This window comes from Rhyacophila brunnea, unplaced genomic scaffold (genome assembly GCF_057557595.1).
Source record: "Rhyacophila brunnea isolate RB1 unplaced genomic scaffold, BYU_Rbru_1.0 scaffold_10, whole genome shotgun sequence".
NCBI classification, from domain to species: Eukaryota; Metazoa; Arthropoda; class Insecta; order Trichoptera; family Rhyacophilidae; genus Rhyacophila; species Rhyacophila brunnea.
In genome coordinates this window covers 84,733-110,471 of record NW_028232752.1, presented here as the reverse complement: position 1 = coordinate 110,471, position 25,739 = coordinate 84,733, and the positions used below count along the sequence as shown (strand labels likewise).

The window sequence follows — 25,739 nt, the reverse complement described above, 5'->3', positions numbered from 1 at the left end:
TGGTCAAGGTGATATCGTCTGCTTCTTCTTTCGGGGACATGCTTATGTTGATTGACAACGCGGAATTATAGGCGAAAACAGGGCGTTTATTTGTCGGAATACATTTACAGTCAAGTAGTACAGCGTAGAAAATATTAAAAAAAAAAAAAAAAAAAAAACTTAAAATGGCGGTGACGTCGGCGAGCGCGACGCCACGGCCGACGTCACGCTCCTCGAGAGTTCGAAAACCGACTCACCCTATTAGGGGCTGGTAGGGCAGAGTAGGTAGTAATAATACACAACAAACAATTCACAATTATTCTATCTCTGAAAAATGACAAAAACAGCCTCTGGCATATGTACCTGGCTTGTAAGTAGGTACCTCAGCTCTCATATTTCAGACCTTTTTTAGGTAGGTACATGCTTTGGAAAGGGGCTGTGAATTTCTTGGAATTATTATTACCTTCTGCATTTCTTTGCTTGTTAGCTACATATTTTGAAATATTTGAACTAGGTAGGTATACAAATACATTTTTTTTTTCAAAATATTCTCAAATCAGATATTCTAGGTATTAGGTACATTGTATGGCTGGGAACTTTGCTTCCAATATTGGTCAAAATTGGATGAAATGTAGGTAATAATATTAAAAATGATAGGTTTTAATAATTACTATTTTTGGCATCTAAAATATTGTGCTGACAATTGTTTTAAGTTATATAGGTAACTACAAAATCGTTTGCTATTGATTGGCTTTAAAATTACAGCTTGCTTCTAAGTATTTTTTAAATTGACTAACTATAGAATTTATAATGACGCTAGGTTTTACTTGGCTTGCTTATAGAATTAATGTAGGTATAAAAAATGCAGGATTTTATTTATATTAAGGGCTAGACTGATTCTATAAAATTTTTTAGAACTTGCAAAAGGGTGACTATAAATTTCCATACATCTAAGCTTACGGCTTACGGGCTAGAAATTTGCCTCGCAGTCGATCTGTTCATGTTTGCATGATTGATTTATAATGCGTAGGTACCTATCTAAGGGCCTGTCCACATGGCGCGATTGACAATTCGCGCGTTCTCCGGGTACATGTGACCCAATTCAGCTGTCCACAAGCGCTCGCGCGTGATGACTCTCGCGCGGAGTGCGCCGGGCATACGCCAGACTCTCGACCTCGCGCGAGTCGAGGTACTAGGCCGCCAATTATTGCGTCCAGTAACATCGCGATCGCCAATGCGCGCGCAAGTGATTTGTCGGCTAGTTTTAAAATAGATAATATTTTTTTTCAAAATTGATCGTGAATACTTCGATATAGAATTATTTATTGATGAAATGGAGAAAGGAAGGCCATATGGGACATGGAATCTTCTGATTATTCTAATAGAATTATAAAACGCACAAGCTGGGAAGAGCTCGTAGAAATATTTTGTAAATCTAGGTAAAATTCTTAGTAACCAAAAAACTTTATTTATTTAGTATTTCAATTAAATTTAGTACTTACTTATTATTATTATTAAAATAACATTTTGTTCAATAAATTATAACAATGATAATTGATAACATTCAAGTGGGCTTTGTGAACATTGCCACTAAAAATGCTCCATAATGTATTTACATGCCTAGTTTTATTATCGTTTCTAAACCGAAATTTATTGTTTCCCTAATTGCTTTTATGGGGTTTGGTACTCACGTGTTATGAAAAGAATCAAATATCACAGTAGTTCCATTTGAATAACACTCGTGGAGTGAAGCTTATGAAAAGTTTAATATTTTCTTTGAACAGTGGCGTGCCTATATTAATTTATTTAATATTTGTTTTCAGGCATTTCGCCCCAAAAAAGGTGGAAAGGGCTTCGGGATTCATTTGTTCGAGAAATGAGAAAAAATAAACATACACCATCAGATTCTTGAGCCAAAACTAAAAATAATAATAAATAATGGGTCTATCACTTAAAATTTGATGCACTCTGTACAGTCTATTTTCTCGTTGTTTGCGTCGTTTCCATCGACGGTACGCAAGCCACAACACAACCGCTTCCTCGGTTTCCATGCTGAATACTGAGCGCAAAACATTTTTGCTACTCGCGCGTAAGAACGCGTCATCTGGGCGTAACGCATTGTTGGTACTCGCGCGCTTTGCGCGCGCAAGAACGCGCCATGTGGACAGGCTCTAAGACTGTGAGATTTAGAGTGTGGAGTATGTTGTTAAAAAAGATAGGAATTCTATATGGCGAATACGTAAGTAATAAAAATGGTTTTAATTATTTCTGGAGGAATTTATCACTTCTAACTAAAAAAAAAAAATAACGTTACGTATATTATTGTCTATGCCCTTTACCAGTGATAAGCTTTTATGAACCATGTCTATGGTACAGTTGACTCGTTTGGTGAAACAGAATTTTGACGGTCGATAAATTGAAATTCAGATAAAACAGGTAGCTTACTACTTAAAACTGCAGAAATCTGTAAATTACGTTTAGTCAAACAAAAGTCGATTTCTCGTTTACCGATTAATAATATTATTATGAAAACTTACGGCCGCAAGAAAAATGACGACGTTGGTGATATTATTGTCAACTTGGATGAGATTTGCCGACTATGCCTCGCCAGGGAAGAGCAATTGGTGCCGATTTTCAATGAAGACGAACCCGTTCCGTTGCCTATTCGCATTATGGCGTGTGTCGCGCTTGAGGTATATTATTATTTAATAATTTAATGCTTCATGCACCTAAATACAATAAATTGGGGGACATACGTTTCCATTATAAAAATAAGTTATTTAGCTTACCTATCCCAGTAACAGAGCTGCATTATAGGCTGTAGCTTTTGATAACATTTCTTGACAGCTTCCACAAAACGATACAATTATTATATTATTGTCATTTGATTGCCCGCAAAAAACATGTTTTTACGTTGAGGTTTTTTATAACCTGAAAACTTGTTTATTTTGTACAACCTTCACAGTAAACTTTATCGTATGTACAAATAAATTAATAAACTGACAGCTAATTTTTGAGGCCGATTTCTTATCATGATCATTAATGTCAAGCCTCCAAACTATGTTTCGGGGTAGAAAGTACGGCATGTGACAATACACAACATAATTTCATTCAATTAGAGTTCGGTCAATCCGTCATTGGAGTTTTGATATGCGAAAAATTTACTGATCTTCCATCACGTAGACTAGAGCCATGTAAAGGTCTATTTCATTTTGTCAATAATAGCGCCTGTACACGTGCATTGATTTACTGCCAGGAATAGCGTGTAATTTATTAAACTGTAATGATAATAATCCTCACAAAAGTGCTAATTGTTGCACCAAGTGTTGGCGAGACCGTAGCAACCGGGCAAGGCGTAGGTTGGTGCGCAACCAGCGCAGGGCAGCTCATCGTACTGCCGACACAAACGCATCACGTTTGGACATGTAATTTTTATCTCAACTGCCCTGTGCATGTGCGCCAGCATACGTTCAACATGTTTGTTGTAGCATGTTTTCTGTGTTGCATGGTGTAGTTTGTATTTTTTCTGGCAGGTTTGCCAATATCATTCTACTGCGCTATCGCGTACTTGTACGATAATACATGTTTACATTTTTGCATTTTCTTGTTATGGTCGCGACAATACGTACTGCCAGCAGTAAATCCATTCACGTGTAAACAAGCTTTAAGTCCTCGATATGTTTTTATAATTTTATTAGATGAGATTACATTTCGAGGGCTTAGTGTCAAAGAACACTATCTACAAAAGTGCAACTTTACAGGAGAGCCAAAAATCGTTAGTTTAGATTCTTGTAACTCAACAAGGGAAATGTTTATTTAAAACCTAATGTTAATATTTTATAATTTATTGTGTATTGTACATTTATCTTGCTTATGATGATGTTAAAATTTATAAGGATAGTTTTTTAAAAATATGAAAACAAGGGTAACTTATGTAGTTAGCGTTAAACTTTACTGACGATTTAATAAGAAATTAGAAAAGATTGACGTAACTTTGTTTGACTATCATGTAGCCGGAAATGTAAAATAACGTTATCTCAAAAAAAAAAAAAAAACATTTTTTTGTAGATAACGTTCTCTGACTTTAAGCACTCGTTTTGTAACATGTTCTGTGAATATGACATCAAACAGTGATAAAATAAGATAAGTTTTGATAAAAGAAACAAAAAAGCATCACATCTTGCAGAGCACGCGGCACAGTTCTGACTGCTGTGTTTAATAGCGCCTGCACACGTGCATGGATTTACTGGCAGTAATAGTGTGTATTTTAAACTATTGTGACAATAACTGTTTACATGTAAAAGTGCTGACTATTTCCAATCACATTCTTCAAGAGTAAGCGAGTCGCAATGTTGTCATTTTATGTTTCTATTTGACAGTTCGTAAAAATGGGTTAACCTCAAGATATGTCTCTCCCCGATGTAGTTAATTTTTTTTGCCAGCAGGTTCGCTACTATCGTTCTACTGTGCAGGCACAGATAGAAAGAAAGAAGCTTCCGAACTTTTTTGATTCGTGCATGCAATCTTGTAACTTGTATGACAAAACGTGTTTACACATGCATTTTCTTGTTATGGCCGCGACAATACGTATTGTCAGCAGTAAATCCATGCATGTGTAAACGGGGTATTACTGTCATGCAGACTATTGTCAATATTTTTTCACCAACAGGGATAATAAAGCAAATAAGAAAATAAATGCTATTAAACCAATGCAACCTTTTAAATTCTTGAATGTTTGAACATTGAGATAGGATGTCAGGGATTGTAACTGTTTTCTTTCGGACCTCGTCAGGTGGTGGAGGACGACGGACTTCCCGCCATGATCTGCCGACCGTGCCAGTACCAGTTGGAGAAGTATTATGTCTTTCGCAAGAAATGTGAGAGTTCCGACACAAAACTGCGGCGACATTTGAAAGATGCCACCGGAAGCGGGGGCGGCCTCAGCGAGTACAGCGGTGACGGGGAGGGAGAAGGAGACGTCGAGGAAGGGGAAATCGTCGGAGATGAGGTGGGGGGAGCTGAGTTGCCGGCCAGTGAGCAAGATTTGGTCGGCTCCACTGTCACATTTCTCATTGTAAGTCTCAGTGCGTCATAATATTTCATATCTACAATTCATGTCAGGCTCACCAGGCACCAATAGCGAGGACTGTGCGGCTGGTCAATGCACATAATAGAGATATAGACATTTTAGCGATGCGTTATTTATGTTGTTTTTAAAATTCTATTTTATTGTTTAATTTGTATATTTCTTGAATTATTGTTGTTTTTTTTATTTTACTTTTGCTATAAAACTATTTTTTGGTTTGTTTTTTTCTCTAAGTTGATTTACCTGTACTTTTTATTCTAAATGTCATGTTGTGAACGTCTTGAATTAAATAAAATAAAACTTTACCCCGGCGAAGCTGAGAGATATAAAAGTGTTCATTTTCAATGTTTGCAAATATAACAATAAGCAATTTGTAGCGATACCGATCAATCTTTCAAATTAGTTGATGGTGATATGACTAGACATGTCCGCAAATTAAAATGAGCACGTAGATGTGCTACAAGCTTCAAGCCAGATACAGAAAAAAATGTTTACTATAACTGAGGTCGTCAGCCGTATTAGCCGTATTGCTATGATATGAAGGATGCAATACAAATTAATTTAAATGATGTAATCGATTTAAGATTTTTTTTAACAGCCAGAGGAAGGTGAAGGCGATGCGGAATGCCAAGAAGAAGAAGAGACGATAGAGGAGGACGGGGCGGGCGGCTTCACCGACAGGTCGGAGAGGGGCACCAGAAATGCCGGTGATAAAACTCTCCTGCAAAGGAATGTGTCCAATCCGGACTCGGCACGCCTGCACTGCACACTCAAAAGGGAATTATCAGACGAAGAAGATAAAGATGTCGGTATTATATTATCAATGCATACCTACATATTAGGTAATCGTTTTATATTGGTGACAATCTTAAAAATATATTTTTATTCCTTTTTGAATTTATCGAAGGCAACATGGGATTCATTTATACATGAAAGTGAAGCTAAAATAGGTCACTAAGATTAATGATTATATTAATTGAGAGTTATTTCAAAATTATTAGCATGTTCAAGTAAGTTACAACAGAAAATATTGCAGTGATCCGTGACGTTGATTAGTAATTAAAGTAATAAATAATTTAATTTAGAATACAAAAAACCGATCGCCTACCGTAACTCAATTTGGAGAGCGCCCATGAGCAGGTATTAAAAGTTTCGTAGCATAGTGGCAATGCACAGTGCGTGATACCCAAGAGCCGCAGGTTCGATTTCCACTTTTTTCAAAAAAGATTTTTTTTTGATGAACTTAGATGAACAATCACATAATACATAACATTACATAGTGAACAGGTAACCGAATCAAATCGTCAATGGCGGGCTGCCATTTTCTTTTTTATGTCCAAACAATGATATCGTCACCCAGAATACTATTAATTTTTTTATAATCACCTGTTTAATCATAAGTACTATCACTTCCCTCCATTTTGCGTGTGTGTGTGAATTTTTCAACTGTCACTTTTTGTTTTGTTTTCTGGTTTATCGTCTGCGTTTTAGGATTTGGAGGTAAATAATTGATACACCGGAATTATGATGGAAAGCGGCGAGTTTATTTACGTTAATATACTATATGGTTACATTTTTTAATAATTTTATTCTACGGAGGGCGAAATGTACGCGTCCTCGATTTAGCTGCTTGCAGCGTTCTCAGCGCCAAAAAAAAAAACCGTTGGACTCGCGAGCTGTGCACAATGCGACGTTGCCATACGTGTTTTTTTTTTGGACAATGTTGCCGGTCAGATATTATTTATTAGTGGTATTATACATTATTTAATTATTTTCGCAATCAGCCGTTATTATTTGTTGGCTTTGATACCGATTCGGGCGTCTCCAGGTACATAAAGACACACCCAAATGGGGACCATACGGGGGCGTCACAAGCGCACCTCTCTGGAAAGGCCCGAATGGGGTCGGGCCAACTAAGGGCTGATTACGATAGCGTGTGTAACTGGACAGTGCGGTGGCTTGATAAGGGGTGGTTGCGTCTCTAGACGTTGAAGGATCGAAGCCCCACCGGTACGTCGGCGGCCGGAGAGACTCGGATGCAGCACTGTAGCATAGTGGTTCGCGGTTCCCGGGCCCACCGTAAAGCTGCTGAGAGAGGAGGGCGTCGCGCCCAGCCCTCTCAACACCCTCGGACCGTCGGCAACCAGAGAGTTTCGGATGCAGCACTACGCCGCTTTGTGGGCGTAGTGGTTCGCGGCTCCCAGGCCTACCGTACGGGCGGATGCTGAGAGAGGACGTCGCACCCAGCTTTCCCAACAGCGACCGTCCGAAAATCAGTCGATCCCTCACGAAAGTGCATACCGGCGCATTACTCGACCCCCTTTTTTTTTTTGCTCGCTTGCCCTGCCGCGGCTATCGAATTATACGCACTACACTGATATTATACTAATATAATATGCAGAAAACTTAATTTAATACTTAAAATGGCTTTAAAGTTCATAAAAATAATTTAAAAAATATATCAGGGCCCGAAATGGACCGGAACGCCATTCTGCCTCATACAACCGCTCCGGGTTGTAAAATTTTCCACTTCGAGCACTGAAATAACTTATTATACATCGCTTCCAAACACAAAACACTTAAAACTAACTAATCTATGATGCTAATGGCTGAGGATGCTGCTTGGCTGCTTTCCGCTGATGGAGGCTGCTTTGCTCAGCTGAAGAAGGCCGCTTTGTAGCTCTCTTCATCATGGTGCATCTGGGCCAGGGCTGATTGCAAGGCTCACAGACACGCTGCTGTTGACGAAGAGGGCTCAAGCGGCTGATGATGCAGGGCATTTGATGCCGTTTTCCCTCGTTGGAGCCAGGGTCTTGCCCGATACACTCGTCCGTGGGCCAAGTTCGCTGGCGGATGCAGTTGGTCGGGAGTACATCGGGAGCCATGACTTCGCAATCCGGGTGTTTCTGCTCTTTTCTTCACTGGCTTGGCTTTGGCAGCATCCTCTTTCTACTGCTTATTATTATACTTTTGTTGAGCGCCACCAGAGGCAAGCCTCTGGATGTTTCTTCCTCGCCGTTTCCTATTCCGGTGTTTGGATCTCAGGGTGTGTGTTCGGGTGAAAGAAATTCCACCTGCTTCTTGATTCCAGACGATCAAAATCAAGAAGCGTAGTCCCACGTTGACTGGGGCCACTTATCACTCCCCTCCATTTTGATATGTGTGGATTTTTCTCAACTGTCACTTTTATTTTTAGTTTTCTTTTTTTATCGTCTGTATTTGGGATGAAGGTGGATAATTGACACACTGGAATGGTTTCGGAAACGACGAGGTTTATTTGGTGTTAATATACTATATGGTTACATTTTTTAATAATTTTATTCTACGGAGGGCGAAATGTACGCGTCCTCGATTTAGCTGCTTGCAGCGTTCTCAGCGCCAAAAAAAAAAACCGTTGGACTCGCGAGCTGTGCACAATGCGACGTTGCCATACGTGTTTTTTTTTTGGACAATGTTGCCGGTCAGATATTATTTATTAGTGGTATTATACATTATTTAATTATTTTCGCAATCAGCCGTTATTATTTGTTGGCTTTGATACCGATTCGGGCGTCTCCAGGTACATAAAGACACACCCAAATGGGGACCATACGGGGGCGTCACAGTACCTACTAAAGATGTTTGGGAACCATTCGACGAATGTTGCAAAACAAAAAATTTGCATCGCCTCCCTTTTACAGCGGATCCATTTTTTCGGTTTTAATTTTCAGGAGGACGGCGGGACCTCGATTGAAGTGCAGCAAAGAATCGAAGAGATGGAAGGCGAAGATGGCGAAGGCGAGGGCGAAGGAGACAGAGCGAAGGGGAAAGAGTCAGCCGATGAATTGTGTCTAAGGCTGCTGCCCTCCGCTGACGGAGCGCCCGCTCACGTCGAGGTCAAGGCTGAGGACGGATCCGTTCTCATGATCATGGAACTCACCACTGAAGATTATGAAAATGTACTCGATCAAAACAGTTTATGTAAATTTAACACCGAGTCGGGTAATGCACTCTAATCGAGCACATCATGCTCCAGCATTCGATGAACGCTGTGCGTTCCTTCTGTCCCTATCCGAAACGGTCTGCAATCTTTGTAACGGACAAATTGAACATATTACAGTAAAACCTCGTTCATAAGAACATGGATAATTCGAAATTTGCCGTAAATCGAAATTTTCGCAAAAAAAAGTCCCTTGAACATTATTTCCTATTACGAAATGATTTCAGAGTTCTGGCATATAAAAATATTCAATAAACCCTAATAAAGTACACACCATATCATGAGTCTGTCATTGAAAATTGTGACTTTTTAAAAGATAAATTGCTTAAAATAATCCGGACATTTTATGACCCATTTACACATCAGTGGCACAACTGCACTCCACTCAAAGGAAACACAATGACTGACATGTTTCAGGGCTGTAGATATTTGATTGTTTATTGGATGTTCACAAAGTTTTATCTGAGAACCAATGCCAAACAATTATTGTGTTGGAACAAATTAGAAAAATAAAAAATATTTCATATTTTTTTTATAATTCTAGCCCAAGACATGGTGGTAAATACCTTCCTACGTTACTTGGTAACTTTAATTACTGGATTCATGACACATGGTATCTGCACAGATTTTAATTTGAAAGAATTGTATTCGAAATTTGGTAGGCACATCTATGATCGTAAACAAAATTAATGAAAATCAAAAATTTTTTTTTTCAAAATTTTAGTATTTTCCCCCCATACATTTCATATTTTGTAATTTGAATTTTTTTTGATTTTCGGTCCCATGGAATTCGTATTTACCAGGTTTTACTGTATGCAGTTTTCCATATCACAGTTCACCATCATTTAATTGGTTACGTTAGTTAAAAAAGGAAAAATGGTGATTTTATGCGATGCATTGCATGCAATGACATTATTAATGGACAACGCGTTCGTTACAGTAGCTAGCAAGTAAATTTGCGCATAGCGACATTCGCACATGCATAGGTAGACGTCACGTGACAAAATTTTCCCAATTTCCATTATGCGATATCACGCATCGGGAATTTATAGTAATATCACCTTTATTGTAATGGCGTTAGAACAATGTTTCTAGTGTCAATGTCCATTTGAGCGAACGAAAATATGAATTATACCATTCGGCAGACCCGATAAAAAGCATCGGGAATTTATAGCAATATCAACTTTACTGTAATGGCGTTAGAACAGATTATGCCACTCGGCAGACCTGACAAAAAAGTGAGTGTCATTTTTTTTCCAGATGCTTGGTCCATATTAATGTCATTGATTGCATGCAATGACTTCATCTGAATTGAATGTGTACATGTACTTCCAAATGGCAATGATTATTCTTGTTCCTGCGATCATTGCAATGGTCGATTTTACATATGCGATGATCGCATAGCAGCTGGTTGTATTGTATTGTAATGTAACAGCTTATTGAATTCTTTTGATTTTGTAAAAATTATTTTTCTGTGGCATTGAACAGATAACGAAACAAAAAAAAAATGTAAACAAAAACGGCAGTAGAGTGACATCTTAGAATACTATGTTTCGAAGATATAGATACCTACCTATACAAAAGAAATTATAAATTTTTGTTGGACTTCCAGAGCCGTCAAACAGCATCGATGATGGCATAAGCAATGGTGGTTTCCAATTCCATTGCGATTGCGATTGCATAAGTAAAATTATCACTCAACAGTTAGTAAATAAAGTTAACGACATATATTAGTTAAGTAGATGAGATCCCCGGGGTTCCAGCGGCTAGCTCAGGAGACCATCGAACCCCGGATTCACAAAAAAAGAAATTTCAACGGTCGGAGTATAAATAAAACTCGGTCTTTCGTGCTCGTAACGTGGTCTTCTTATATTTTCTTAATTTTTTTTTTTTTTACAAATTATATTTGGGATTTTTACAGTTGTAGTCGTCAGGTCCGTACCTATCGGAAAGGGGACGCTTACTAACATCTTTTTTTCTTTCTTTTTAAATTCCTCGTACCGACGCCATCCAGCAAAAAAGGACTCTCGTGATTGGCCAAATTTTATCGCGTGATCTTTGATTCGGCGAATCACGAGCCTGACCCTGGCGCCGGCGCGCGAGGATTTCATGCACAATGCGCGGCAAAATTTATTATTTTTGAATCCTTATATTTAGACTTAAAATTATCTCTTTCATCCATCATCATTTTTACTTTTTAAATTAAAAAAAAAATACTTACGTGGTTGAGCAAGGAATCAGATTAGATGTTTTATGAAGCCGTTTCTAGAGGTCAGGGTTACGTTTCGACTTAAGCTACTAAATGATTATTTTACACCGGGAGAAGCCCGCCTGTAACAGGGGTGTATCATAGAGCACATTATTTTGAAAGATATTGGTTTGATTTATTGTTACAAATTTATGTTAGAATTTTTTATGAAATTTAATATTTCAGGGCTGAGATTCTTAAGAAGGAAAACACAATTGAAATCATCAATTTAACGATGCGATTAAACTTTAGCCGGAGCCCCAGCGCGACCGGAACGGCGAACTGTGCGTGTTTCAATGCGAGCACTGCCCTAAGTCCTTCGCTCGTAAAGTGCAACTCCGTCGCCACTCGTCGGTGCACACGGAGCAGCACGGAGTGACGTGCGGCGAGTGCGACAAGTGGTTCCCCTCGCGATCTGCCCTGCGCCGTCATGAACGCATCCACACCGGTGAAAAACCCTTCCAGTGCGGCATCTGTCGACGCTGCTTTGCCCAGAAGGAGGTCCTCTTGCGACACCTTCTCACTCACTCCGGTACCATTTTTGCATTGTTGCACTGGTTTTGTACTGTGTTGAATCGATTTGAATGTTTAGCTCTCACGTCAATATCTTAAAGTGGACTCTCAGCAGAAGAAATGGTGAATCAAAGTTTTTAAAAATACATATATTCCAATCTGGAATCCTTTGCAGAAAGTAACATTGCCAGTGAAAAGCCAAAAAACTTAATTCTGTCATTGTTTCATTCCTTCATAATATTTAGTGAACATTGCAAATTATCAATTTAAGACGCTCACAAGATGACATTTAGAAACAAAGAAATATTATTGAAACAGTATTAAGTATATACCTAAATCAGTATTAAGCTATATCAAGTATTATATAAAACAGTAGAAAAGTGTAAATACAAAAAAAAATATAAATTAATTATAAGGAAGTACAACGAATGAGCTAAGCAGACCCTTTTTTAAGAATTCATAAAATAATGTATACTTAGCTCATGCGAGTGGAATATGTCAATATCCATAGTGATTTGGTTGAATAAAGTTATTGCCCTCCCAATTGGCATTACCAATCGCAGACACAGGCCAATACTACTAAGAATGGCAAATTTCTCATTTTCACAGCATATAAGTCGGAAAAAATACATGGCCAAATATAAATAACGTCTAGTCTTTAAATTACAGTATGTAAACATACCTAAGAGGAAGCCAGTTAGATAAAGCCACGGATAGTATCCATTCAAACTCAAGTAAAGGAGTCTCAATAATTTCTTTTGAACTCACTCCACCATAAGGTCGTATTTCAACTGATGCTGGGCCCAAACAACCGACCCACTCTCAAGCTGGCTTTTAACTAAGGAGTTATAAAGAATGTCAAGCAATGTAATGTCAAGATCCCTTACAGATGGTATTCGCGAAAGAACTTTGACATACATCGAATATTGATAAAATAATACTCGCGAGGCTCTAGTAAATGATAAAATATTGCATTTATCAATATTGAAGTCCAGTTGGTTACTCCTGTCCTGATCTTATATATTATCTATATCAAGTTGGAGTTGACGACAATCGTCCAAGGTGACAACCTCCATGAAGAGTTTCAAGTCATCAGCGATCAACAAAAACATAGTATTTTTAATGACCATTACGCTAAACATGTCAGTCTGATCATGTCCAGCCTTCCATGCTTTATGATAGTTATGCTTGACTCTAATCTCCCGAGAATACCACCTTGGGTATCGCCTTCCACAACGACATGGCGACTTCGATATGAAAATGAATAATAAAACTGGAATACTTGATATATACGCTTAACCTCATAAACTCCAATTTGTCACATGAGACTCTTCACCCGGATAACTCATCAATTTTGTTGTGCAGAAACCAAACCGTACACATGCCCCACATGCGGAAAAGGCTTCACCCAGCGGGAGCCCATGAGAGTTCACCTGCTGTCGCACGTCCAGCCGCGACCCGCCCTGCGCCTGCATCGTTGCACCCTCTGCACCAAGCTCTTCTGTCACGCCTCAGGTTCTCCTTCTCGTTTCTTTCGTTCACTTCTCTGTTCCGAGTCACCCTTTTCCTCAAATAATCTAATTCCGCCTAACGTTTTTCAGGGCTGAGTCGACACATTTTGACGCACGCGGGGCGCGGTTACAAGTGCCGCGATTGCGAGAAGACCTTCAACGACAAGAGCGCGCTCCGCCGCCACCACCGCAGCACCGGCCATCGCTCCGCCACCGACGTCCCCCACGCCTCCTTAACCATCTATCCGGATAAACGGGAACATCAATAGAGTCTTCGTTCCAGTTTGTCTGCTGCCTCCGAAACGTTCTCGCTTTCAACTGAATAACTGTGGGCGAATATTTCGACATTGCCCCCTATGCGTCCCGTGAAAACTAAATTACATAATAAAAATTCGATAGATCATAATTATTGTTCCTTTGAATTTATCACCGACTGCGTATATATTTAAGCCTACAATTCAGAAGGACATTCTTATTTTGCTTAAATGTTGATTCTATAATCCGCTATAATCAGCTGCCGGCTCAAATTATGCATCTGGCAAATTCACATGTCGCTTTTTTCAGTGTGCGTTTGGATCCAAAGCGTGGACCTAATCGGTTGAGTGAGTGGGTGACGACCATTTCTCGTAAAAGAAAATCTGTTATAAAATCTCATGAGATTGGCAAAATCCACATTGGATTGGAGAGCTGATCGACAAAAGCACCGACTGCCTTTTTTAAATAATACTTTGGTGGACATAATTATGTAATAATATTATGTCAAAAATTTTGTACATTATTTTAAAATTCAGGGATTGCGAACTCTAATAAGATTATGACCCACAAGTAGTATTAATTATGCATGTCACTTGTCTAAGTGAGAAGCGAGTCAATGGAATGTATTTTCAGTTAAAAAAGACATACCCCCTTAATGATAGTTGTATAAAATTAAATTAATCAATTCCTCAACCCAAAGATTAAATCTTAAATTTTAAGAGGTATTTGAAAATAACAAATACTTAATTTTGTTGATAGTTGAATTTTTGTGCTATTTCTGCAATTTTTTATGTAGTTAAGATCGGCTTCGTCTTTACATTAATTTGAAAATGTCATAAATACGAATGAAACCGATCGTGGCATAAATAAAAAAGTTCTGGAAGTTGTACAAAACACTACATTACAAAATAAAGTGTTAGTGATATCTTAATTATTATTGTACTGTGTATATTGTATACAGGTTTGGAGGTATTCCTCCTCCTCCATTTACAACCCCTTCACTTCAATTTCGCACTTGCAACCGACTTTTTTGATTAAATAATTTATTGATTGATTTTTGCATATCGTGAAAGTGGTTAAAAAGTGAAGTGAAGCGAAGCTTGGGATTAATATTTTTGTATGAAATCTGACCCAGTACGAAAGCTTAGGTGCGAAATTCAGTCATAAATCGAGGACACGCACCTGTAATGGATAATTATATCCGATTAAGTTTTCATATGAATTTATTGTATGAATAAGTAAGAAGAATATTTTGTAACTGTGACACTATTATTAAGGATATTCCCGCTTCGAGGTTTAGTTAAAATCAAAACAAATTATGGCACAGCCACGCTATGTCTACATGCAATGATTGTGTGCGATGCATGCTGAATCCTCACTCCAAAGTATTATTATTATGTTAATTAGGAATATAATAATTAAGATTATATAAATATTATCAACAAATGCACGAAAGCTTTTTATTTAATTCTTCAACCCTCTAACGTTAGAATCTAACTCGGTGACTCTCAATATTTTTTTGTCTGGCATTGTTCCGTGGTAGGGTAATTGAATTATTTTTAACCCGGAACCCCGATCCGATTGACACATTGAGAGGTTAACAATAAAATAAATGCCAGATCCAATCTTTCCGTCACACTTCAAACGAGTGGGATAGAAAAATAAATAATTTTATTTATATTTTTCAATCAATGTTGTTAAATTCTTATTATTTATACAAACTTGTGAGAAAAAAAAACACATTTTTCATTTTATGAATTTAGACTTGCTATTATTACCATTGATTTCGATGTGTGATTAACACAAATACCTATCTACAAAAAATGCGTTTTTTAGTTGAGTTTGCAGAATTGTTCACTATAATCGGCTCTATCTGTAACACAAAGACGGATCTCCGTATATACTGTGAGTTAGGAAATAATCTAAAACGTATCTCATAATTTAATTAATCGAAAAAATTAACACAAAAACGTATCAGCTCATGCATTTTTGTGTTTATGGATTTTTTTCGGACAGTTTGGAAACACAAACGTATCGCCTTATTTTTCAACTGTTTCTTTTTCATTTGAAGTCATTTTACATAGTTTTTTCTCAAGAAATACTAAATACTACATGAAAATAAAAAGACAATATTAATTGATAACTCAAAAACTTAGGATGATATCCAATTTTTTATAAATAATGAACCTCAGGTATGATGAATCTCTAAAAACTTTTCTCTGTATTGAAAGGGGAAAAAAATCATTCCACTCCTAAAAAAAAACCTTATTTTTTCCACTCATTAAAACTTACCAATTTGTAGATACGTTTTTGATTTAGGTAAATAACAAACTGCAAAGATAATTTGAAAATTTATTGGTAACACAAAAACGTAAGTGGGTTGACTTTTTTTAACAGTATTTTTTTTCATATAGATCATCAAAATTACATTTCGTTTTCAATTGATTTAGAAGAGAAATGATTATACTTTAAGAAGATGAAAATTTCATCTTTTCTATCATTATTAGTTTTGTTAAAAAAACTTCTTGAAAAAAAAAAAAAAGTTTGTTTTGCCTCCTGAAAAATCGACCTTTTGTAGATAGGTTTTTGTGTTAATCACCCATCGATTTCTACTCTGCCACGTAAAATACATTTACCCATACTATCACAAAAAGGGAGTAATGGAAAAACAAAAAGGAAACGGTGTAAATATTGTTTGGATACTCTCGATAAATGCTGTGATTCTATTTATTGCCGCCCAGATTTTTCCGGAAAACCCGGCTTTTGTTTCGACCCATGTTATAGGTTGTTTCATAAATATAAGTAGTGTGAATAGTACCTGACTTTTATGTAGCTAATTAATATAAACACAGTGTAATATTATTGATTTTTCTAATACATAGTGTTACATAATGTAATACATCGATAATGTTTGAAAACCCATAAAAATAAACGTTAAAAAATATGTGTCCAAAATATGATAAAACTTGTAAATGATATATTATATGGAACTAGTCTTTAGATTAGCCGGCATTTAGACGCGATCTCTTCCAGCATAAAGCCAAAAAAGGTAAGGTAATAATTATATTAAAAATAGTAAAACGTAAGTTATGCGCCATGTGTGAACGCAGCTTTACTCACCTTGACATTGCTTATCTGATCATTGTTTGAAGACATGTGAGTCACAGTTGTGCAGATGTCTGTGTGTTGCTTGTATCCTTAGAGTCAAATACATGGTCAACTGACGTTTTCAATTAAACACTACTAAGGATTTCATATTTTTGATACGGTTTTCGAGTTTTGAAAATTGTGACTTTCAGCATCTCCATAATAATATGATAATATATTATGTTTATGCAGTGAAAGTGTTTATAGCTTGTTTTATTTTAATGAAAAGGTTAAATTTTTTTTAAGACAGGTAATATTCGACATGTGGAATCATATTATATAGAATTATGTATATTATAATTATGTACCTACCTATTTATTTAGCTTTTTGAAATGACTGTTATTAATCGTATGGTCATCATAATGCGACCAAATTTGGAGTACGTACACAGGTCACAGTGATTGATAATTTATCGATGTTGCCAAAAAGTAATAATGGTCAATAATTTTTTTATTGAGTCAATAAAAAAACCCCTACTGAATATTGTTTAGAATTCTTTAAAACCTGGTCAATTTTAGCATGCCATTGGCAGAGCCAGTGGCGCACCCAGGATTTAATATTGGGGGGGGGCCCAAGGAAGAGAATGTAAATTAGTCCCATAGGCTCTTTTTCTTCTTCACAGCCTAATTTCTCGTTGTCTATTGCACTCGGTGTACCTACACCATGGTCCCCACATCCTGAAACGGGCCCCCTACTTACCGCTAAGATTAAAGGCAGTGTGAAACACTACATTAACGTTTTTCAAATTGTGTTTTAGTTCAAATTAAGGGTACTTATACAGTGAATTATTGGTGATTTTCAATACATCCACTTTAATAATGGAGCTGTCGAGTATCGACACATAATAATCAAAAAAATTATTGCACAATTATATAAGTAATTGAAAATGTTCATGGCCATGAAGTATAATAGCGCCGCAGGCGACTTTTTTTTATTATTAAAGCTAATTTATGATGTATGTTTATCTCGTCAACCCGACACGCCGGGCCCCCCACAGCCCGGGCCCCCAGGCTAGAGCCCTGTCAGCCCTCCCCAGCCATGACCTACACCACTCCGGAATTTGGGTGGAGACCGAGAATTTTTTGACAGTTCCATTAGGGATTGGGTTTATAAAAAAACCTGACATTAGTGTTTCGAAATTTTTGTGTTAGAAATTATAATCTAAGAAATTGTTATAAAAAGGGTGCTGGAGAATTACAAATCATTTTTTTGCCTGTGTTTTTATTTGTCTAAGCCCAAAGGTTTATTGGCTTTCAATTTCAATAGTTAAAATCATTCTGATAATTTTCATGTTTGGGGGGTGTCAGGGCCCTATTGCCCCCCCCCCCCCCCCCCTGGGTGCGCCACTGTAACCACCTCACTTCAGTGTGAAAAAGCAAACATTCGTACTTAGCTTGCATAGAAATGCAAAGTTTTTTTTAAAATGCCTGTTTTTAGAGGTCTGGATTTGATGAAATTTACCATATTGGTCTAGTACAGGTTTTAGCACTGCGGTAATGTTTTCGAAACTATAGATTCCCTGTGTAAATAAAACAGTGCGTAGATATAATGTTAGGGTTTCTTGTCTTTGCGAGGGTAACAAATCCTTTAAATGAGCCTAACATTGACGGAGCACCATCCATACAAATTCCTCCATGCTATTTTAGATTGTTCTAAATATGAAGAAATAGAATCAAAAACATCTTGTCATGTCGTATGCTCGGTGAGTTCTTTGCAGTATAGATATTGATCCACTATTTTGTTTTCATTTATGAAACGAAAATCCTGTGAGGCTAACGGTAGACACGTGCGATCGATTCGGCAACATCGAAATCACATTAGATCTTTCATCGGCTTACATAATTTCACGAAGGACTTTTTCGGTTTTCGGTATTTCGCGGATTTTTTTGCTTTTCATTATCATTATTTTCGCGGTGCACTTGCAACAAGCCAGCGGTGCACCGGTTAAGAACTACTGGTCTAGAGCCACAATATTTATGCTGAATTCCACCGAAAAAAATGTTTTTTTTTTAATTTACACCACCACCGACTGTGGTGGGCATGGCCCCCACATCATGAATGTTTGGCGGGCCCCCTTACCTATCACCAGGGTTAAGGGGAATGTGATGTTCTACAGTAGTGTTCCCAAATGGTATTCCGTGGATGTATCTATATTGTTAAATAATTCCCTTGAATTCTTGATTTGTCGGACCTCATATCATATTATCGATCGTTATCATACTATGAACCACTGGTCGCGACCCCCTCTTGTGGTAGCCAAGTAGCATTCAACCCTTCAATATTGGATAAATAACCATTTTTATTTTTCTAGAAACACTAAAAATAATTGTAATATAAAATGATACACGTGAATTATTATCATGTAGTTACGTATATCATATTTTCATCATACTTCATATTTTTTATGTTAATTTTGATGAAGTAGTATAGCGCCACATGCGATTTTTTTTATGATATAACAAATTTCTGGTGTGTGTTTATCTCACAATTAGACGAGCCGCCACGCCGGGCCCTCCTAAGCCCGGGCCCCCAGGCTGTAGCCCTGTCAGCCCATGGTGGTGGGTGTAGTCGTACTTTTCGCCGAATTTTTATCGTCGATTTTGGGTTTTTTAATAGTGAAGTTCCAAAATATTAATTGAAAATGGAAAATAAAGTATTATTGCATTTAACTTATAGGTACACAAACCTACCCAACAGAACACAGCCTAATTTCTCGTTTATCGGACTTTTGTCTATTGCACTCTGTGTACACCTCTCCGGAATTCGGGTGGACACCGAGAATTTTTTGACATTTCCATTAGAGATTGAGTTTCTAAAAAAACCCGACATTAGTGTTTCGAAATTTTTGTTTTAGAAATTTTTCTAGAGGGTGCTGGAGAATTTCAAATCATTTTTTTGCCGTGTTTTTATTTGTCTAATCTATTGGCTTTCAATTTCAATATTTTTGGGGGGGGCCAAGGCTCCTTGGCCCCCCCCCTGGGTGCGCCACTGGGCAGAGCTGTATGACATTTCGTCTTTTGAAAAAAATAAATTGGTAGGATGATGACTTCAACATTGTAGATTCTTGGAATCCTTGGTTTACATTACAATGATTGCATTGCATTGACTTGTATTTATTAAGCGTACCGGTGAACATAGGTACATAGTGAGTATGATTTTAAAAGCTCGAACTATCAAGAAATTTATCATTGTAACATATTGATACCGCCTAAACCATGGCATCCTCAGAGGATCCAAGGCCATGAGGCCTGAATCATCATTGGGCTGATTCATGCAAACATGAACAGATCGACTGCGAGGCAAATTTCTAGCCCGTAAGCAAATAGTAATTATTAATATCATTTTTTAATATTATTACCTACATTAGCCTTCATCCAATTTTGACCAATAGGTATTAAATTCGTACACTTACCTACATAAATATTGAAAGCAAAGTTCCCAGCCATACAATGTACCTAGCACCTAGAATATCTGATTTGAGATTACTTTGAAAAAATATGTATTTGTACCTAGTTCAAATATTTCAAAATATGTACCTACCTAGCAAAGAAATACAGTCCTTTTCGAAGCAGGTACCTAAAAAAGGTCTGGCTGACTATTTCTGTGGTGAGCGAAATTCTCAGAAATAAGCCAGGTACATAATTAATATGCAGAGTGTTTTTGTCATTTTTCAGTGACAGAATTTGTTTTATTTTATTCTTGCCTAGAGCTGACCTCTCCAAAAAGGGATTAGGCAGTCGGTTTTCGAACTCTCGAGGAGCGTGACGTCGGCCGTGGCGTCGCGCTCGCCGACGTCACCGCCATTTTAAATTTATTTATTTTTTTAAAAAATATTTTTGAATATTTCCTACGCTGTAGTACTTTGTACCTAACTGTATTCCGACAAATAAATGCCGTTTTCGCCAATAATTCCGCGTTGTCAATCAACATAAGCATGTCCCCGAAAGAAGCCATCAGACGATATCACCATCACACTTACATCATCAGGGGGGGTCCAGCGCTTTTACCTACCCCCCCCCCCTTTCGGAGGTAACAATATCAAAATCAAAGCGTAGAACCATTGATGTATTAATACATCAACGCCTAGAGCACATGAAATTATGCCGAAACTAGCTGTTCATCAAACTAGCTGCTAGCTGTTCATTAGATAGTAGGTAAGTACTCAAACTAATGCACAGAATATAGAGATTAGGGGGGTGAAAGTTCCATACAAACAAATTTTTCGGTCACGTGTTTGCGTGTGTTTGGTCGGGACTTCGAGAGGTGGCGGTAAGCTGATATTTTTTGGTGGTGAGCCATGCTCAGCCAATCATCGTTCAGTGTGAAGTTATTCCGAAGTAGCAAATTATTTCAAATTGTTCACTGACGTTTGACATTGCCAATTATCAACTGCCATAGAGATGACATTACAGGCCTTGTGGTTTACATATTCGGATGGCTACCACTCATTGGACCGTATTGAGCCTTTTCATATGTTTTTCTTCTAAACGTCTGGTATCAAAATTAAAAGGTTTACGATTTCACAATTAGCGGTATGTCGTCATCAAAGACATGCATTTGTACAATTTCGGGGAACAGTAAAGAGAGGCAATCGTTGTGAACTGTGTTCCACGGGACATGGCGGCATGATGAATTCTGCATGCAGCCCATGTCTCTGGTAAATTAATACCTTCCCGGGATAATTAACTGCCTGAATACAACTTATCATATTTTTTATCACTTTTGTTATTGATTTTGGAGTTATGTTATAATATTATTATAGATTAGCCCTACCTGGTGTACCTGCATATTAGAAATATTATATATGGGGTAATTTTGTTCTAATAGGTTTCTGATGTTGAAAATATTAGGCACAGGAAATAATTTCATATTATTTTCCCATTGGATTCGGTGTTGATTTTAGTTGAATCTTTTTTCAATGTGTTATTTTTATTTCATGAACATTTTCTTGAATGAGTTTTCACAATGTATTATTTGCTCAATGCAATATAATATATATTTCTGGGATTCTATCAAATCAAATTAGAGAAATATACCTACAATACTCTCCGTCATGGAACATGACAAGATAATAGCAAAAGACTGGATTATGGTATTAACCAGTGGCGAGGGGTGGAGGTAGGCTGTATCCGACATAAATAGTGCCCACTAAACATTGTCAGTCATACTGACATGGTCATAATATATTATTTGATACCTATATAATATCAAGTTATATACACATTTATATTTTTACAAAAATCAATGTTTTTTAAAATACTTAAATATAAAAAATATTAAAACTATGAATTAGTCAACAATCTCATTACAATATAGAAAACTTAATAAATTAAATTTTAATATTAAATATGACTGAAATATATTATAATAATAAGATAGGTTCATTTAACCAATTCACAGTTTATAAATTTTTTATTAAGTTTATCTCCTTTTCAGATAGGTACCTACTTACATATTTATTATTTAATACTGTTTAAATTGTAAATTATCAAAAAAATGTCTCAAATTGAAAGCTTCGTATTTTTCCACCAGGTGCCTCTGGTAGGTAGATGATTCGCCTTAATGCCATAATCTTAAATATTTTATACATAGACAAATATTCTTTGTCTATTACTAGAATGGCTCGATTTATGCGGGGTCCCATTGAATTTTAATAACTAACCAACACTATCTGCAATTTATAGTCTTGGTACAATGAAAACAAATACGTATGATTGACAAAGTTTAGTGTGCACTATTTATGTCGGATCTTAACAGCCTACCTTCACCCTTCGCTAGTAGTACAACTGGTATATTTTTCTATCGTCTGGGAGAAAGCATTCTGTCTGAAGATGCTTACGAGTCTTGCAAGAAAGATTTGCAACAAACGAGGATAAGTAGATAGGTATCTATGTTCTATACTTTAATAAAATAATTAATATATATGCACCCAGTGGCGCACTCAGGATTTAATATTGGGGGGGGGGGGCCCAAGGAGGAGAATATAAATTAGTCCCATAGGGTTTTTTTTTCTTCATATAATATTTTGACATATTTTCACAATACACGGCGGTATATTTTTACAGTTTATTAAATTGGAGGCATAGTGGCGGTAACCGTTGAGCGTGTCATCAGGGACTGGCGGATTGGAAGTGACTAATAGCGACCATGCTGGACATGTGCGCCTAGTATGCTAAAACATTACTCAAATAATATTGGCTGTGTTACCCGCTTGGACTAGAGAACTACAATAATTATTTATGCCGAATTCCACTGAAAAAAAATGTTCTTTTGATTTACACCACCACCGTAGTGGGTGTAGTCGTTCTGTTTGCCAAATGTTTATCGTCGATTTTTGGTTTTTTTATTGAGGTTCCAAAATATTAATTAAAAATGGACAAAAAAAAGTAGATATTATTTAACTTATACACAAACTTACTCAACACAACACAGCCTAATTTCTCGTTTGTCGGTCTTTTGTCTATTGCACTCGGTGTACCTACACCATGGCCCCCACATCCTGAAACGAGACCTCAGGCTATGATATTTGGCGGGCCCCCTACCTACCGCTAAGATTATAGGCAGTGTGAAACACTACATTAATATTTTTCAAATTGTGTTTTAGTTCAAATTAAGGGTATCTACTTATACAGTGAATTATTGGCGATTTTTAATACATCTACTTTAATAATGGAGCTGTCGAGTATCGACACATAATATTCAAAAGTATATTGCACAATTATATAATTTAAAATGTTTATGGCCATGAAGTATAATAGCGCCGTAGGCGACTTTTTTTTCTTATTAAAGTTAATTTATGATGTGTGTTTATCTCACTTATCTGGCCAACCCGACACGCCGGGCCCCCCACAGCCCGGGCCCCCAGGCTAGAGCCCTGTCAGTCCTCCCCAGGCATGACCGACGCCACTCTGGAATTCGAGAACGGAAACCGAGAATTTTTTGACAGTTCCATTAGGGATTGGGATTCTAAAAAAACCCGACATTAGTGTTTCGAAATTTTGTGTTAGAAATTATTAAAATCTAAGAAATTTTTCTAAAAAGGGTGCTGGAGATAATTACAAATCATTTTTTTATTTTTATTTGTCTAAGCCCAAGGTATAGTTTATTGCCTTGCAATTTCAATGTTTAAAATCAATCTGATAATGTTCATGTTTGGGGGGTGCCAGGGCCCCTTGCCACCCCTGGGTGCGCCACTGCATCCACCTTTCCATGCCACGTTGCGCTACCCGTAATTTTTAGATTTCTCTTACGTTACGGGTCCATGTTTCACATGCATATGTAAGTCTAGTTTGGCTACACATTAGTTGAACATTTTACGCGTAAAATACAATGGGAGGTCACTTGAAGATACTATTCAGGCGTCCAAAATGCGTTCCATGGCGGTTTGGTTCTGTGAACAATCTCGTCATACATCCAGCAATCCAGCGCCGACACTCTCTGGGTGCTTTGACATAGTATTCTTAAATCTCCTGTGGCGCAGTCCAGCCATCTCAATTTCGGCCGTCCACGTCTACTCTTGCCATCGGGGATTGCGTACATAGCTCGCCTTGCCCGTATATCTTCCGGCATTCTATACACGCGGCCGATCCAGCGCAGTATCTGTATTTTCATATGCCACTTGTCGGTTAATATAGTTTCGTTAATTTCTTTTATTTTGTTAACTGTCAATTCATGGTGGAACTGCATTGTATTGTTGTTTTTATTTAATAAAACGCACTGAGGCGGACGAAACCGGTCCTAATATATTAATTAAAAGTGGAATAAGTACTATAAAAAATTGCGTTTTATTAAATAAAAACAACAATAGTTTCGTTAATTAAACACTAATGTAATTATGTAAAAAAACGTGACACAATTTATTATACGTATTTTTTTCGACTTATACGAGGTATAAATGAGAACTCTGCCATTCTGGGCAGTGTTGACCTGTGTGTCCCTGATAACTATCTTATAAATAGGGAGGAGGGCGATAACTATGTTCAACGAAATTGCTTCAGGTGTTGATATATTCCACCAACGTGAGGATGAGTATAGGTGGACGTTGTTTTATAAATTCTTAAAATAGGGTCTGCTTAACTCATCCGGTGTACTTCCTTGTAGGTACTATCACTTCCCTCCATTTCGGTAAGAGAATTTTCCTCAACTGTCACTTTGTGTTTTGTTTTCTTTTTTATCGTCTGTATTTGGGATGAAGGTGGATAATTAAGGCACCGGAATTGTGATGGAAGCGGCGAGTTTATTTAGTTTATTATACTATATGGTTACATTTTTTAATAATTTAATTCTACAGAGGGCGAAATGTACGCGTTCGCGATTTTGCTGCTTGTCGCGATCTGCGCGCCATCTTGAAAAATCATTCCCAACGGTTTTTTTTCTTGGGCGACGTTGCATATCTCCAACGGTCAAAGACAATGTTGCCGGCCGACTTTTAACATTATTTATTTTCGTAATCAGCGCTTTATTATTTGTTGGCTTTGATACCGATTCGGGCGTCTCCAGATACACAAAGACATCCCCAAATGGGGACCATACGGGGGTGTCACAGTACTTATCTAATTTATATTTTTTGTATGCACACATTTCTACTATTTAATAACTTACTATCTATCCAGCGCTCGAAATGAAAAATTTTACGAACCGGAGCGCTCGATGATTTTAAGAAAAAATTTACATAGTTATCTAAATTTATGAGTATTTTATAAAAATAAGAATTAGGTTTTTTTGTTTTATGGCCGATCTAGCTCAGACGGTCAAATTATTTTCCTACGAGATTTTATTAATCGGAACGCCGCTCCGGTGCGTTCCGGTCCATTTCGAGCCCTGTATCTATCTCTTCTACTGATCTATCTCTTTTTTATGTAATACTGTTTTATATTTCTCTCTTTCTAAATGTCATGTTGTGAACGTCTTAAACTTATAATTTGTAATGTCCACAATAATATGTTAAAAATAAATAAATTGAAAATTAAATTGAAATTGAGTTATTGTGGAAATTACCATTTTTTCTCCACTTATATGTA

General features: G+C 37.1%; 1 protein-coding gene across 1 annotated transcript; it reads left to right on the top strand.

Moving 5' to 3' along the window:
• The first annotated feature begins 2,370 nt into the window (after positions 1-2,370).
• On the top strand, positions 2,371-16,093 carry LOC147078795 (uncharacterized). Its single transcript, XM_085949478.1, has 7 exons — positions 2,371-2,672; positions 4,772-5,053; positions 5,664-5,870; positions 8,776-9,003; positions 11,545-11,824; positions 13,171-13,320; positions 13,407-16,093. The coding sequence occupies exons 1-7, from the start codon at positions 2,505-2,507 to the stop codon at positions 13,583-13,585; spliced, it is 1,494 nt and encodes a 497-aa protein (XP_085805604.1). The 5' UTR covers positions 2,371-2,504; the 3' UTR covers positions 13,586-16,093.
• Positions 16,094-25,739: the final 9,646 nt, after the last annotated feature.

Coding starts and splice junctions, on each gene's coding strand:
- LOC147078795 (XM_085949478.1), top strand. CDS start 2,505: ATGAAAACTTACGGCCGCAAGAAAAATGACGACGTTGGTGATATTATT. Junction 5,871..8,775: donor CAGACGAAGAAGATAAAGAT/GTCGGTATTATA, acceptor TTTAATTTTCAG/GAGGACGGCGGGACCTCGAT. Junction 11,825..13,170: donor ACACCTTCTCACTCACTCCG/GTACCATTTTTG, acceptor TTTGTTGTGCAG/AAACCAAACCGTACACATGC.